Consider the following 15,860-nt stretch of genomic DNA (forward strand, 5'->3'; position numbering starts at 1 on the left):
CTTTTAATATCTGCCTTTCTCCCAGAGTCTGTCCTCCCGTCAGTCTTCCTTTGTGGACGCATCAAACTCAGCTGTGGCTCAGAGGAAACTCTTCCTCACTACGGGGAACTCTGAGGTTGGCTTCAGCTTTTTATGTTTAGTTCATGTGAGAATCACAGAAAAATGCTGATATGAGTGGAAGCTTCTGCTGGGAAATTGGCAAAGAGCAGATTATTGAACAGCGAGGCAGACAGTTCATTTCAGTGATGCCAGTTTATTAGAAACGAGGACTGTGGGGCTGCTGGAAGTCAGGACGGCCGTTCTCTGGATAAACCTGACAGCTGAGGTGGAGAGCAGGATTTATCCACAGACGGCTTCTTCCAAGCAAATGTCCTGAACACACCTGAGCTGAGGGTTACACAGTGTGTCCTGTGTGATCTCTGCTTTATGGTGGTTGAATCTCACAAATGTGACCATCAGACCTGACGACTTATTTGTGATGTTTTCATTAAAAATATCCTGGGTGAGGTGTTTGGGGCCTGTCCCATGAGGAGGAGTCTCCAGGGCAGACCCAGGACACACTAGAGAGGTTATATCTCTCAGCAGGCCTGGGAATGCCTCAGTATTGTCCTGGATATGCTGGAGGAAGTGGTTGTTTAGGGAGGTCTGGGATTCTCTGCTTAGACTGCTGCACCTGTGACCCGGGACCAGATAAACAGGAAATGGATGTTTGAAATTCAAAGAAATCCTCTTTTAATAATGAGGAAAAAAGACAGCAGGAGATCCATCGCAACTAACAAAACACTTCAAACACATCAGTGCATCAACTTTAATCAACTTCATTTGGTTCAAATGAAGGAATCTAACAAAGCACTCACTAAAATGAAACACCAGTTAGTTTCCCGAGCTCAACAGGTCGAACACCTGAGTTTGGTTTGCGGTGCAGTTTTTATTTCTTCTAGATAACTTGGGTTATTTGCACAGGAAGGTTTTTAAATGTATTTCTTAAGTACGATCTTATATGGGGGTTGATTTTATAGCATAACAGAATAATGTAATAACTCTAATAGAGTATAAAACATTTGCAGAATGAAGTACAAGGTGAAGAAAAGTCAGAACGTCCCTGTTTGAAAATACAGTCTCAGAAGGTCAGAGATGGACAAATTCAGCTACAGAAACATGTGGCCATTTTTTTAAAGCCATAGAGCATATTACAGACGACACAAAGAGCAAACACTGTAAACTTCTAACCACAGACCTCACACAGCTCACACACGTCAGAGTGAAGCTGTCATTTCCTGAAGCTTCCACACAAGAGAACTGGCAACAAGGTGGAGTCCTCATGGATCACTAGCAGAGAAATGTGGGTGGGTGCCAGACCACATGGACTCGACTCACTTTATTTCATACAAAGGAGCAGACTAATGCTGTCATCCTTAAAGACTAACTAGAAACAAGCAGTGCGCTCGCATCGACTCGACTTGTTTTGCAAGTTTGAAGTGAGATGGTACTTTGGAGTCAGCCTCCCGAGATGATGGCTGGCTGGTTTTTGAAAAAATCTCATATTTATACAATGAGTAGCAGACTTTCCTGACTTGCAGAGGTCAACGTCCTCCTCAGTCATGCGCCATGAGTGGCACAGATACTATTCATCAAATAACTAACATGGCCTTGATTGTTACTCCAGAGACTTATCTGCGATGTAGCTTTATAGCATTTTCATTAGCAATCGTATGATTTGTGTTACAATGACCTTTGTGGACGGGCCCGGACCCCCAGGCCTCGTCCGTGACGCCGACGGTGAGCGCAACGTTTTTGTTTTCTTGCGCTTAAAATAACCTGATCAGCGTTCTGTGGACGGTTTGTTTACATTTCTCACATCTATGATTGTTCACACGGGTTGGACACGAGCAGAGAGGGCTTTCAAGATGAAAAAGCCAACGTGAAACTTTAACGGACGACAAAGTTTTTCAATCAAATCTCCGTCACACCCTTCCTTGACCTCATCACGTTATCCACCTTAGTCAAGGAACAGTGGTTCGGGAAAATATGCATTTGTTTTTTGGGACTACTTTAAAACGTATCTCAACTAGTGATGTGCGGATCAATACTGAAATATCGATTCCTCCGATACCCGTCATTGTGTCCGGCCCCTTGGCGTGCACACTCACAACAATGGCTGAGCATAAACAGAGTCATGTGCAGACGTATTTTACCTCCACGAACAGCTGAGACGTGGTTTGCCATACATGTGGCAAGAATGTGAGGTGTTGTGGTAACACCGCTGACCTGGGCCCTGTTTCAGGAAGCCGGTTTAGAAAACCCAGAGTGAAAAACGATACTCAGGGTTGAGTAACCCCGAACTGTCCAACTCGGAATATTCGGTTTCAGAAAGGCTGATAACAAGTAGTTCAATCAACGCGGAGTTGCTTTAACCCCAAGTGAAGCGCGCGCACGAGGATACATAAAGCCCTGATTAGTGGAGCACAGATTAAGCGAGTCACCATGGAGACGGAGGGAAAGAAGGCGCGGTCAATGTATTTTACAGCGCTTGACGCCGAAATTCTGATGGCAGCATATGCCGATAACATGCAAATTTTGCAGAAAAAAAGTAACACAGCCTCAGCTGCCAAAAAAAGGGAGCATGCATGGCAAAACATAGCCGACAGAGTCAATGCGTGAGTGTTAATTTAAACATTGATCTAGGGATTTCCACCCATTTAACACGTTATTTTATTATACTTAATTTTTTATTTTATACATTTGATTTTGTGATGATGTGAGCACAAGTGCAACCCAACAGGCCCCAAACGTGCCTGGCAGCAAGTAAAAATGAAATATAAAAATATAGTCCAAACAGGTAAGGTGTAATTGTATTATGAGCCATAGTGCTTGGTCTGTTTGTCCCATGTAAATCAATTGCAGTTAGAGGCTACATTAATTTTCTTTCTGTAAGCACTTATTGAAATTATCTGAGCACATTACAAGTACATATTTGCTTACTCTGTATGCTCAAATGTGACCCGTTATAGCCAACAGAAAAAAAGCGGAGGCCCGAAAAACAGGTGGGGGTCCTCCACCACCACCACTCACAGAGGCTGAGCAGTTGGCCCTCAGCCAAAACAGTGGGCGCCCTGTGGCCGAAGGCATCTCTGCGGGGACATCCTCTGAGTCAATAACCCCGCAAGACACAAGTGCCTACATAAGGGGTAAATTCAAAATAATACATGATGTGCATACATCCTTTCTTCACAGTCACCTTTGCAGTGCGACACATTCATTTGATAAACTCTTTACCATAATGGATTATTTTGTAGTGAAGTTATTTTCCTACTGATTTTGCCTTCCCTCAGTCTTGGTTGTCTTTGAGAGCATAATGACAATGAAGTGTAAGCTGATTGGTATGTTTGTTAATTGCCATTTGGTCCCTTGTAAGTTATAAGTGACCTGTATAAACCTCATATTCTATCAGTTGATGGTGATGGTGTACTGCATCTGGTGCAGCCTCCTGTTGAGCCAGACCAACATGCAGTTGTGAGTAATACTCCACAGATTATATGAGGTTACAGTAGAACAGCAATGTTGTCTATTTCTTTACTACAGGAAAATAATGAAGAAACATTGACAGCTGTTACAGAGGAGGAAGCAACAGAGACACTTTATGAGGTTTACATCTTTTAATACTTTGTGTACAGGAAATACAGGCGACCAATAAAGCCAGTTGAACAAAAATCTGTTTATTCTTCTTTCAACATGTTGAGGTGATGGGTCAAAAGAAATGATTGTGACATATGGTGTCTCTGACTGCTCTTCCATCTTGTATGTCCGTGGGAGGGTCAGGATGTTCATGGTTTGGATCACTGCTGATGTTTGGTTCAGAAGGACAGTGTTCTCCTCTAATTGTGGCAATGTTGTGAAGAATCACACATGCCACAATAATGTCACATGCCCTTTCTGGGGTGACCCTGAGTCTTTGCAGGCACTGGAACCGGGCCTTAAGCATTCCGATAGTCATTTCAACTCTGGCTCTTGTCCTGCAATTAGCCAGATTATATCGCTGCTGTGGGCCCAGTTCAGGGTCAGAGTAAGGGGTAAGCAAATAGGGTAAACATGGATACCCCCTATCACCAAGCAAGTAGCCAGTGAACTCTCCTAAGACAGAAGGATACACTTCAGTTCAAATGTCCCTGAAGCAATTGGTCTTTATATATTTTAAAGTATTCTCAACTCACCATGTCCAAATTTTGTGCTCAGTGTACATTCACGGAATATTTGTGAGTCATGGACAGAGCCTGGCCACTTGGCTTCCACATTTGTGATAATGTTGGCAGCATCACATATGATCTTCACAGTGCAGAGAACACAAATTAGCATCCATTACTATGATGAAATAATTTGTTAGTTTGAAATGCTACAGGGAACTATGTACCTGCACATTAATGCTGTGGAAAGACTTCCTGTTCACATAGTCTCCTTCATTTACTGAAGGAGCAATGATTGGAATGTGAGTGCCATCTGTACAGCCAATCACGCCTGGGAACCCTGAAAATAAATGTAGAATTTAAGTAGTAGTCCAGGTATCACCACATCATACATTACGTTTTGGTCATCCTGATACCTGCAATTTTGTGGCATCCCTCTTTGATAAATCTTGTGGGTCTGTGACCGGGGAACACCACAAACGAGTACAGGAGACGTTTCAGTGCAACTGTAACATTCCTGACTGCCCGACAGACGGTAGCCTTGGAAACGTGCTCAGCGTCACCAATATTATACAGAAAGCTCCCGTTTGCAAAAAACCGAAGTGCAATACAAATAATATGTACAGAACTGAGAGCATGTCCGCGATGTGTCACATGCGTAATATATGGCCTGAGGATGTTATCCAAATAAATTATAGATTGTGCTGAGAAACGGTGACGTTCGCACAGACAATCATCAGGAAATGATAAAATGTCCAAACGCGCTCTGATCACTCTCTCCCGGCGGAGAGCTCTGCAGAGAATTTGGGCTTCACGATCTACTGGCTCTTCAAGGAAGGGACACGCCATGTCCGACACTTCCTACAGTCAGGTTTCCGACAAAGGGGCGGAGACAGTCAGGGTTAGTTGTAGTAAACCTGCTAGGGGGCAGGTTAGCTTCACGGCGTGTGTCGTCATAGTGACTCACTCAGGCTTCAGCTGAACTCGCTTTGTGAAACCGAAAACCCAGAGTTTTCGTTAACTCAGGGTATACTTACTCAGAGTTTCCACTAAACCGGCTTCCTGAAACAGGGCCCAGGTGTGAAATGTCTGGTTTTCAGGGTTTTTATTGCTTTTCAGCGTTATTTTGTTATCGTTTTTATCATTAACTCTGTTTTCCTGGGTCTTTTCACGTGTGTTATGAATAAATCTTCTTTTTCGGTACCGGTACTAGTTTTATTTTGTTGTATTTATCCGCGACACCTTAAAGGCCGGTCCGTGAAAATATTGTCGGGCATAAACCGGTCGGTGGTGCAAAAAAGGTTGGAGACCGCTGACCTAGATCACGTAAATGACACAATTGAAAGCATGAAAGCATATGTGTATTGTTTGTGTATTTATGCACAAGCATTCATATATTCAAATCATTAAAAAAAAAAAGTTCATTTGCCTGTTACTACCACACACCAAATCTGGTCGTTGGTACTTGGTGAACTGAGAGACACAACAGCAGAGGTCACTATTAATGCTATAAAAGAGGCCTTTGCAAGACATGCAGTTGCCGAGACTGTGGTATCGTACAACAGGCCGCAAGTTTCATCAGAACAGTTCAAGCACTTTGCTAAAGAGTACCAGTTCACACATGAAACGAGCAGCCCCAGGTACCCCCAAGCCAACGGGGAGGCAGAACGCGCTGATCGTACCATTAAAGACTTGAGAGGACTGTGACTACAGCAGAGCACTGCTAGCGTGCAGGGCCACCCCACTGGAACATGGGCTCTCACCGGCACAGTTGCTCATGGGGAGACACCTGCGTACCTCTCTGCCACAAGCTGCTGCGAAGCTGGTGCCAAAGTGGCCCGACCTACAGGCTTTTCGCGAGAAGGATGAGGAGGGGAGGCGTGAGCAGGCAAAACACTACAACCGCAGACATAGAGTCAGGACAGAAGGTGTGGATTACTACTGAAGGAACCACTGGAGCAGTAGTTGGACCTGCCAGTGCTCCCAGATCTTATGTGGTAGAGACAGACAGGTTTTCTAAGGAGAAATAGGAGCCACCTCACACCAACAGGGACTGTTACCAGATCTGGTCGAGCGGTGAGACCTCGTGTAAGATTGGATGCGTAATTCTCTGAAGTTATCCATTCAGGCCCTATTCAAAGCTGGCTTAGGCTGTTAGAGATGTTTACAATTATGTGTTTCGTTTAAATGTAAGTGAACAAGTGAGAGATGTGTATCATTTTAACGTTTGATAATGCTCTGCATTCCTGTTCTTGTGAGCTGAGTGAGTCATTGTGAAGTATGTCTTTAGCTAAAAGGAGGTGTAGCAGGAGACTACTGTACCCATAAGGCTGTGTGTGTGTGTGTGTGGGGGGGGGGGGTATGATCTAAATTATAATATTGCTGACTGTCTGAGGCAAAATTTCCCCAAATCGAATCGAATCGAATCATGGATTGAATCGATTCGGGCAAGGGCGTCGATTTGGCATGGACGGAGGGGACATGTCCCCACCAATATCCAGCGATTATTGAATTGTCCTCACCAATAATTTGATCTCTTCGAGTAAAGAAAAGCAAACCTGATAGAAAGAAGAAAAAAAAATCTGTCAACGTCTCATTCACCCAGCGGTGCCGAAAGAGTTAAATTACGTCCTGTACTGGAGTCCTACCTCATGTGACAAATATGGCCAATGTGATTGGCTGAACCTTTCAGGGAGCTCTGTTGAGTTTTAGCAGCGGCAAGCCTGCGCTCCCAGGAGGAGAGGAGGACGGCAGCAAAGAGGAAGAACCTGGATATAAGAAAGTATTTTTCAGAGAAACCTGTAAGTCACTTAAAGCCAAGTTCACTCATAATGTCACGGTCTGGCTGGCAGACCGTGGGGGTGTAGGGAAGGAGGACACAGGCACGGTGCTCTATGTACAAGCAGTGCGTTTATTTACAGCGATGGACAGACATGACAATAAATCCCGTGCTCTCCCGACTCCCGTGACGTGTCCTCTTCCCAGTGCTAGTGCTCCTGTCTCCGCTTCTCCGTGATGAGCACCCCGTGCTCGCTGTCCTCTCATCTCCCCGTAACTCCTGGGGACATAAGAGAGAGGAAGCCGTCAGACACACAATAATGCAGCAGACTCAAACTAGGAACTGGTCGAGAGACTGACGTGAAGCCACGCAATGATCCAGCGTCGGAGAGAGCTCCACCACACTCTCAAATAGCTCCTCCGACAGGCCTGATCAGCTGCAGGTGTGGCCAATCACCTGCCAGGGCCACACACACACACACACACACACACACACACACACACACACACACACACACACACACACGTCTACAAGCAGGGAGAACGAGGGACAGCAATACAAAATACATACATTATAATATTAGTCCATAACTGCTCAGGGTCCTGGGTCTGACACATAAAATGTGTCCGTCACAATAACGTTGCAGGCTATGCTAGGCTTTGGCCCACATCAGTCTAAAACTGTATGTAACCATGAATAACGTGTTTTGGAAACTAACAGCACAACATGCAGCACTGTTAGTTCTCTCAGTCTCAGAGCAGCGTTTCTAATTCTAATCTAAGTGAAGCTGTCAGAGAAAACAGCAGCCTCGAGCAGCCAGGATATTAGTTTACAGAGGCTGTTAGAATTATATGTCTAACGTTAAAATGTTGGTGACACAAGAATTTCATCTTAATGGCACTGACGTATTCATAGGTCATAGTTATGATTTTGCAAATATTCCACCTTGTAGTGCAGTTTGCACAACTTGTTTTAAAAATGCACTCAGCCTACAAACATTACTGATCAGTCAAGATCTGCACAAAGTGACAGACACACTGAAGCAGCTCCACATTTTATTCTTATTGTCATGTATGTCCTATTTGTCAGGTGACAGAAGAAGCAACACAAAGCTCAGAGAGCAATGGTGACACAAGATCACAGGTGGAATTGGATGATGACGCAGAATGAGAAGAGCGAAAGTGGATCGCTAAATGAAACGGATGAACCAGAACTGGTTTGTAAAAATGCTGCAGCTTCAGTGGTGTGGAACTGGTTTAGCTTTTGTCCGTCAGATACACAACAAAGCACTATTTTTGGTAGAGCATGCTAGCGGGCCGTCGTTATTACCGTGTTGTTTGGAAAATACGGCGCACTTAAAATCAATCCTTTGATTTTTCTGAAAGTCGACAGAGCCCCTTATAACCCCGTGTGCCTTATGTATGAACTCTGGTTGTGTTTACTGACCTCGAAACGATTTTATGTGCACGGCGCTCGAAAATCTGTCAGATGTTTCAGTACGACTTTGCTAAGCTACCACCGCTTGATGGATTGTCGGAGCGTTACGGCTGTCGTAGGCAGGAGCCTCGCGGAGTGAGCCATGTCTCCGTGACGACCAGGACACAGCAGTCACGGACGATTGGCTGTGCGGCGAGAAGTAGGTTCAGTTCGTCTATTTTGTTGACGACTGACCGTGCGCTGGTCAGAAAGATGCTCGGGAGCGGTGGTTTGAAAGGCTGCTTCTTTAGCCTGGCCAGCAGGCCCGACAGGCATCCCCGCTTTTGTTTGCGTTCCTTCCGCCGCCTGCGTTTCTTGGCAGAGCCGATAACAATCCACGGAGCACCCGATGTTCTCGCTATCTCCGGGGGGATGTTGTGCACCCTCTGATAATCACTGGTAATGGGGATCTGGCTGTTATATCCGATCTTGCATAATTCCAGATGGTTGTAGGAAAATTTGGCTTCACAATAAGGAAAACAAAAGAAGAAGAAAAAGTGGAGAAACAAAAAAGAAAGGCACCCAAGTGGAGAGCATAGAGCCGCTGCGTCTGTGCGCGCCGCCATCTAGTATACTTCTTCTAGTACACAGCCTGGAGGTGTGTTTGGTGTCATTGTCCTGTTGAAAACTGGTCCCTAAATGCAATTTCTCAACGAGAAGTTTGGGCTCGGGTGAGTCTGCGTGCTGAAGATATCTACCTATTCGGAACCATGGTAACAGGGTTCTGGCTGATCGGAGCTGGCTTGAGAAAGCGGAACCGGCTGTTCAAACCCCCACAAGGCTGCCCGCTGGGATTGGAACGATGGGAGAGGCGTGAGTTTCTCAAAATGGGCTCATTGAGTCAGCACGGATAAGATCTTGGAGAGGCTACGGCTGCTGTGAATACTCAGAATAAGATCTCTGACTGCAGACTGGATACATCTCGGAAGGGCTCGCTCAGAATAACATCTCTGGGCGCAAATTGGATGACATCTCGGGGAGGCACACTGCCGTGAGTTCTCAGAATCGGCTCCTTGAGCACAAGAATGACAACATCACAGAACGCAAGTATGGCGAAGCTCCCGGCTCTCCAACGGGAGATTGAGAGACCAGTGTTGGACTGTAGAACTGCTTTGAAATTCATATGAGCTGTTCGCACTAAAGTAAAAAGCACCATCACTTATGCGGAGACCCTCTCGGCGCCAGCTGTGGGCTCAAGGCTGGAGCCGAACAAAAACACCCTGATAACGACTGTGTTGAGTCTGTTCCTTCCCATTCCATGCAAGGCCACCTGGGTTGGCTGGAAGACTGTTTACTTAGCCTGGCAGGGCGAAGGACACTGTCTCAGCTGAACCCTGGACACGCACACACATACAGGGAGTGCAGAATTATTAGGCAAATGAGTATTTTGTCCACATCATCCTCTTCATGCATGCTGTCTTCCAAGCTGTATAGGCTCAAAAGCCTACTACCAATTAAGCATATTAGGTGATGTGCATCTCTGTTGATAGGTTTGTAGCTTGAACCCATCCGCTGGAACGTTGAAGACAATATAATTACACTGCAAAGCAAGACACAAGTAGGCAAAGACTTCATGTTTCTCGTGCACGGGAGAAATGACCGGACAAAGCGCCATTCCTTCGCTTGACCCCAGTCACTCTCGTCCGTCCTCCCGTACCACTGTTCTTTTATTGAGGTTACATGAATATGCATAGGTTCATTAACATATGACGTCTACATACACACAAAGAGTACCTTGCCTGTGTGTGTGTGTGTGTGTGTGTGTGTGTGTGTGTGTGTGTGTGTGTGTGTGTGTGTGTGTGTGTGTGTGTGTGACTTGTGTGACTTGTGTGAGGTCAAGATGTGACCCTGTGAAGACTCCCCAAAGCTGGTGCCAGAAGTCTGGGTCCATCTAACAAAAGGCTCTTATACTTAAACAGATATACGTGTGTTTGCTATACCATAAATCAGCAAAAGAAGATACGACCTCTCCTCTGTAGGGGAGTGAACTCACCCCCCTCTTCATGCTACACAGAGTTGTTACAGACCTCCTAGAATGAGACATTCTTTCAATCTACAAATGATTATATACTTCTAAGCATATATAAGTAAATATTTCTAAGCATAAATGACAATCAACAATACAAAACCTATCACTCCCTATTCTGGTATTTTAAAGAGTACTTAGCAGAAATATTAAACAACCTAACTAATAGGGTTGCAAACTCCCAGCAAAAAAAAAACTAAAGGGAACCATCGCCCACCCTCTGCCTCGTGGTGCTTAATCCACATAATCGACTTTAATTTAATGCATGTATTTAAAAAAAATGCACAGAAATCAATTATTTTTCAACAACAATTAAATAGATTCAACATCTTTCTTCAACAGAACTGCAGACTGCACAGATGGTATCTTCCCAAAGGAAAAAGTACTATAACTTACTAGGGTATATATTAGACTTAATAGTTACTATATACAATATTAGATTTCTATACATTTTACGTTAGATAAAAACTTTGGTTGTAAGATTCAGATAATTATTTATTAAAAGCGAGACATTTTAAACGAGAATAAGAAAGAAAAGTATTTCTTTGTGCCCCCCTTTTCCCTGTTAATGCCCCAGCTGGCCCCCTGGCAAAACCGTGCTAGACCCGCCCCTGCACAGTTACCAGCTGTCAGCTACTTATAGCATTAGGCATTAAAGTAATATTAAATAAATTCTAACAACAGCTTATCAAGCTTAAACGTGCTGCTGTGGTTTATCTGCTGGTTTCCTCTTTCTGGCGCAAAGTGGGAAACAAACAAGAGAGACGGAACTTGCGATCAGCTGATCATTGATTAGTTTCATGATTGAAGTAGCAGCAGGAGAGGGAGGGGGAGAGGAGACGCGGCAGTCGCTCCATATATCGGTTGTTAAGCTTAACGTGGGAATGCGTTACAAACATTGAGAGAGAAACTTACAAACTTGCTTTACTTCTCTAGGACAGCTTTCACTGAGAAGAAATGCCGATTTGGAAACATGTAGCGAGGCGCTAAATGCTCCACCAGACAACCGAGAGGTCTCTTGTTGTCACATGCAAGAAAGCATGCTCTGAAGAATATCCAGGTAGATAACTGTGGCGATATGTTGGTTATATTACTTTAAAGTGCAACTGGCTAATTCTTATTTTAGCCAACTCGAAAAGTAAAAATGATGCAACGACCTTGAAATAACATTTATCTCACTGAAACATGTCATTTAAATAAAAACATTTACTGAAATTAAAATAAATATACTGAATATAATATGGCTCAGATTTAATGGAATATAATTACCCTTTTGTGTTGCTGTTAAAGAAAGGGATAATGTGTGATTACTGCTTTTAAACTATGGGCTACAAACTAAATCCTTTTATTATTTCTGTCCTCGGTTTTAACTCATTAATAATCATTAGGATGAAGCCCCCTAAAAAACAACGTAAAGGTCATGAAAATGTAAACAATTTGGCATTTTGATGATGCATCATCCACATTAAAAAGTAGAGATCATATCAGCCCTGTATTTACTTGTATCGGAGACATAAAACATCTTTCCGTATCGCACAGCACTACAGAAAGCTCTTTTCTAGGGTTGTATTAAACATCTGTAACTACCGTAACTCCTGATCCATTTCCTCAATTAAAAGAAGTCCAATGATTCCTGAGAGCAGCAACTCTGCACTTTTCATTAATATTTGCATCATTACGGTAATCCCAGGTACATTGTTGCAGCAGCCCCGTGAAGGCAAAGGTTGAGAGAATAGTGAGTGAGCGTGATGGAACAATGTTATCACACGTTTGGCTTCTTTTTACCATGTTTGTTTGTTTTGTTCTTTCATGTGTTGTTTACCAAGATTTGGATGGTGTTCTGCCTCGAGTTACCATAATGTCCCTAACATCACAAAAAAGCACAGAGTTGCTGCTTTCAAGAACTGCTGGAATTTTTCATTTGCCCCAATGGTTCAAGACTGAAGTTAGGCTAAAAACACTGGGACCAGTTTAAATGGGTTCATGTGTGTCAGCTGCATCGTCACTGCTGCTCTTATGTTATGTGTTTTTGTTGAAAACTAGGTGCTGTTTGGCCTTAATGATGTCAAACTTTTCATTCACTTGTTTGCTCCTAAATACGTTTCTATTGCAGGTCTTTTCCAGTTGAAAATGTGAGTGAGCACTACACAAATTACTGACACTGAAATACACTGAAAAGAAAAACAACTAAACTAAATCCAAACAAAAACAACTAAACGAAGTAGTTACACACGTTATAGAATATATATACTGGGCATACAAGCCTGGCCTAAGCTTTCTGTCAGGAAGACTGCAGCAGTCCAGGAGTTGGGTTAACTGTCTTTAAGTCCCACAGAAGAAATGTTTACATCAAAGTGCTTGCCAGGCTTAATCCAAATTAGGTACAGCCATACTTGAACTTATCATTGTATAGTATGTGGGACTATGAGCAATGGTTTTCTGGAAACAGAAACAGGCAATTTTATCATTAGTAGAGTCACAAATAACTAGAAAAACAATTGAAAACATAATGTACTCAACACAGCAATATCTCACAATATCCACAAGGGGTCACTATAGCTCATATATTGCCTAAATAGCACGTCATACAAATTGCCAATCATAAGGCACGGACATGGCAAGCTAGCCACAGTTAAACTAAACAATAGAAAAGTCCTTTATTTGTAATACCGCTGGATGTAATGACTGCGGGAGATTACAGCCACTGCTATTAACTTAGTGCCAAATAATCCTACCAACATGGTATCAAAGAACTGAGGCATAACTTTAACATGCACAAACAATTATAACAGCTTCATGCGAGTCATCCTGCCAAAAGGACTAACACTCACAGGTTCATAAACACACAACTTAATCACACGAAACAACTGCGATGCTCTGCAGTGGCACCTTTAGTCACTCCCACTCTGCGTGCTGAGCACATGCCCACTGATACGCTTATTTCCTTTGAGTGTGCTTGATTTCTGCCTCTAGACATTCTGAGGCCGAGTCAGAGCAGGAAACTTGAGCACACGTGGTCTCATTAAATCAGACAGCTGGAGTCATTTAAAAAGGATCTTTTAAGCAGTGCTGTCCCTCAGCTTCATAGTAGATCCATCTATGGGATCAGTTTGAAAATCCTAGCTGTCTTCTTTCTAGTTATCATGTTACAAGATTTTAAGAAAACTTGAACGCTGATCATGAGTTGAATGCCACTGATCTTCAAAATCATCCAAGCTTTTTGATAAATGCACACAAAAGTCGGGTGTCCATGCCACCCGCATGCAAGGTGACAAAAATACCCCAATCAGCCTTTCAAGCTGACAGCTAAAGAAACCATTTCACCAGATTTAGCTTCTTGGATATTGTGTTCACTATACTGTGTTCTAAATGTACTTCTCATTTAATAGAAGAAATGTAATCATGTCAATATAGAGGATTTCAAATTCTCACTCCTGTTAATTAAAAAAAAGAAAAAAGTAGGATAAGACACGAGAAACTCCTTGAAAAGGACAGTCTCCATTATAGCACCTCATGGAAGCTTTGTTAGACGACCTGTCATTAAAAACTAGAAAGACCATCCAGCATCGGGAGCTTTCAGACTTCCAGGTACGACAACAAGCCTATTGCTGGTTTGCCCACTCTGACTGTGTCAGTATTTGCTCCACATACCAACTGCTCTGACCCTAAAGTAAGCCAGAATCCCACACAGCCATATGTAGGCACATTCCAACCACAAAGAATAACTGGGGATTCTTCATCCTGTAAACATCCTGAACAACTGGTTTTGGTGGTTTGATGGGAACAGATCCTCACCTGATCAGGAATACCAACGATCACCCCACCACTCATGTCTTGTTGGGAAATGTTTGCAGTCCTCAAGCTGTGAAAGTCATCAGGTGCAGCAGTCATGAATACCATGTAAACATCCCTGTTGGTAGGACAAACAAATAACAGTGGGATTCATTCGAGAAAACAGAACTTGTTTGATTCCCTGTCTGACAAAAAGAAATTAATGCAACGTAAAAATTAGATTTAAAAAATCAGCAGCATCATATGTAACCAGGTCCTAATTTACATATTGTTATAATTACACAAAATTTGTTCTAAAGCCCAAACTGCTCCTGGTATATCTGACTTTTAGCACCTCCAAGCCTGTAGTCATCTTGGTTATTAGTTAGGCCCCTCCCCCGTGTGTCGCTATGTGTATAGGCACTGTTAATGCTAGCATGAACAGATCATTCTTGCTGGCTGTTGTAGTGGCTTGAGCTAACTCTCATCCCAACTGTTTATATTTGGTTATAGGAGCTGGAGTGGGCATTAATGCTCCACAATTTACAAGCTGGGACCTGCCGCTAATCCATGGTTAAAGCCTTTACCCACATCAACACTGCAGGCAGAGGCTAACATCTGCAATACTATTAATAATTACACATAACTGTAGCAACAACAAAGAGAGGCTCGAAGAAGAAAGGCTTGAAACCCTTAGAAAAGACTGATCAGAGTTGGTTCAATGAACTCTGATCATGTTCATTCGGAGTTAAGCTCGTGTGTGTTTAGAGACAGAAAGCCATCATGTTACCAGGATTCTCCAGAGAAACACAGAAATAAAGAGCAGAGCCTCCATCTTCATTTAGTGGACAGAGGAATATGATCACAAATCAGTGTGGGCCAAAATTTGTATCTTAAAAACTAGGAGGGGATAAAGTTATCAGAATCAGAAACTTTATTGTCATTGTCATGAGAACAACGAAATTAAGAATGGTCCCCGATCATTGCATCATCCCTAGCAATATCAAAATATAAATAAAACAATAAAATTCAATAAATAAAATAGATAGAATACTTAAAATACTAATAAGATATAACAGTAAAACATTCACATACATTCCCACACACATGCTTCAGACCGTGCATAGATTAACACAAGAGTGGCGTGATGGACATTTTTTTGTAGTATTCAGATGTGTTATTGCAGTTGGATAACAACTGTGTTTGAGTCTATTAGTCCTTGCTCTGATTGCCCTGTACCGTCTGCCTGAGGGCAACAGTTCGAACAGGGAGTGGCCAGGATGTGAGGTGTCTTTTATGATGTTTTGGGCCTTTTTAAAACAGTGGGCGTTGTGTAGAACTTCCAGTGTGGGGAGAGGGCAGCCAGTGATCTTTTGGGCGGTGTTAATGATCCCTTGGAGTGCTTTCCTCTGAGCCCCTGTGCAGCTAGTGTACCAGATGCATATACCAACATACTGTAATATTTTTATAATATACACTACCAAACTTTCATGCTGTGTGTGATATTAAAAATATTGTATTGTGTGATATCACATTCTATTGTGATCCAGCATTTTAATCTGACCTTTGATTTCTAAATGCTTCATTAAACTGTCAAATATACAAATATAGACAACTGTGGGATTTG

At 43.0% G+C, this 15,860-nt stretch overlaps 2 protein-coding genes across 2 annotated transcripts in view; both read left to right on the forward strand.

Moving 5' to 3' along the window:
• Positions 1–15,860, forward strand: part of LOC309701482 (uncharacterized protein) — a 2,150,955-nt gene that overhangs the window by 704,059 nt on the left and 1,431,036 nt on the right. The gene's annotated exons all lie outside the window — the stretch shown is intronic.
• Positions 1–15,860, forward strand: part of LOC309700216 (protein NLRC3-like) — a gene marked incomplete at both ends in the record, with an annotated part of 123,851 nt that overhangs the window by 3,057 nt on the left and 104,934 nt on the right. Inside the window, one exon of the mRNA XM_082523663.1 lies at positions 26–115. Coding sequence (XP_082379789.1) covers positions 26–115 — 90 coding nt within the window. The remainder of the gene's footprint in view (positions 1–25; positions 116–15,860) is intronic.

The sequence above is a fragment of the Aulonocara stuartgranti genome, assembly GCF_965226115.1.
Source record: "Aulonocara stuartgranti genome assembly, chromosome: 23".
NCBI lineage: Eukaryota > Metazoa > Chordata > Actinopteri > Cichliformes > Cichlidae > Aulonocara > Aulonocara stuartgranti.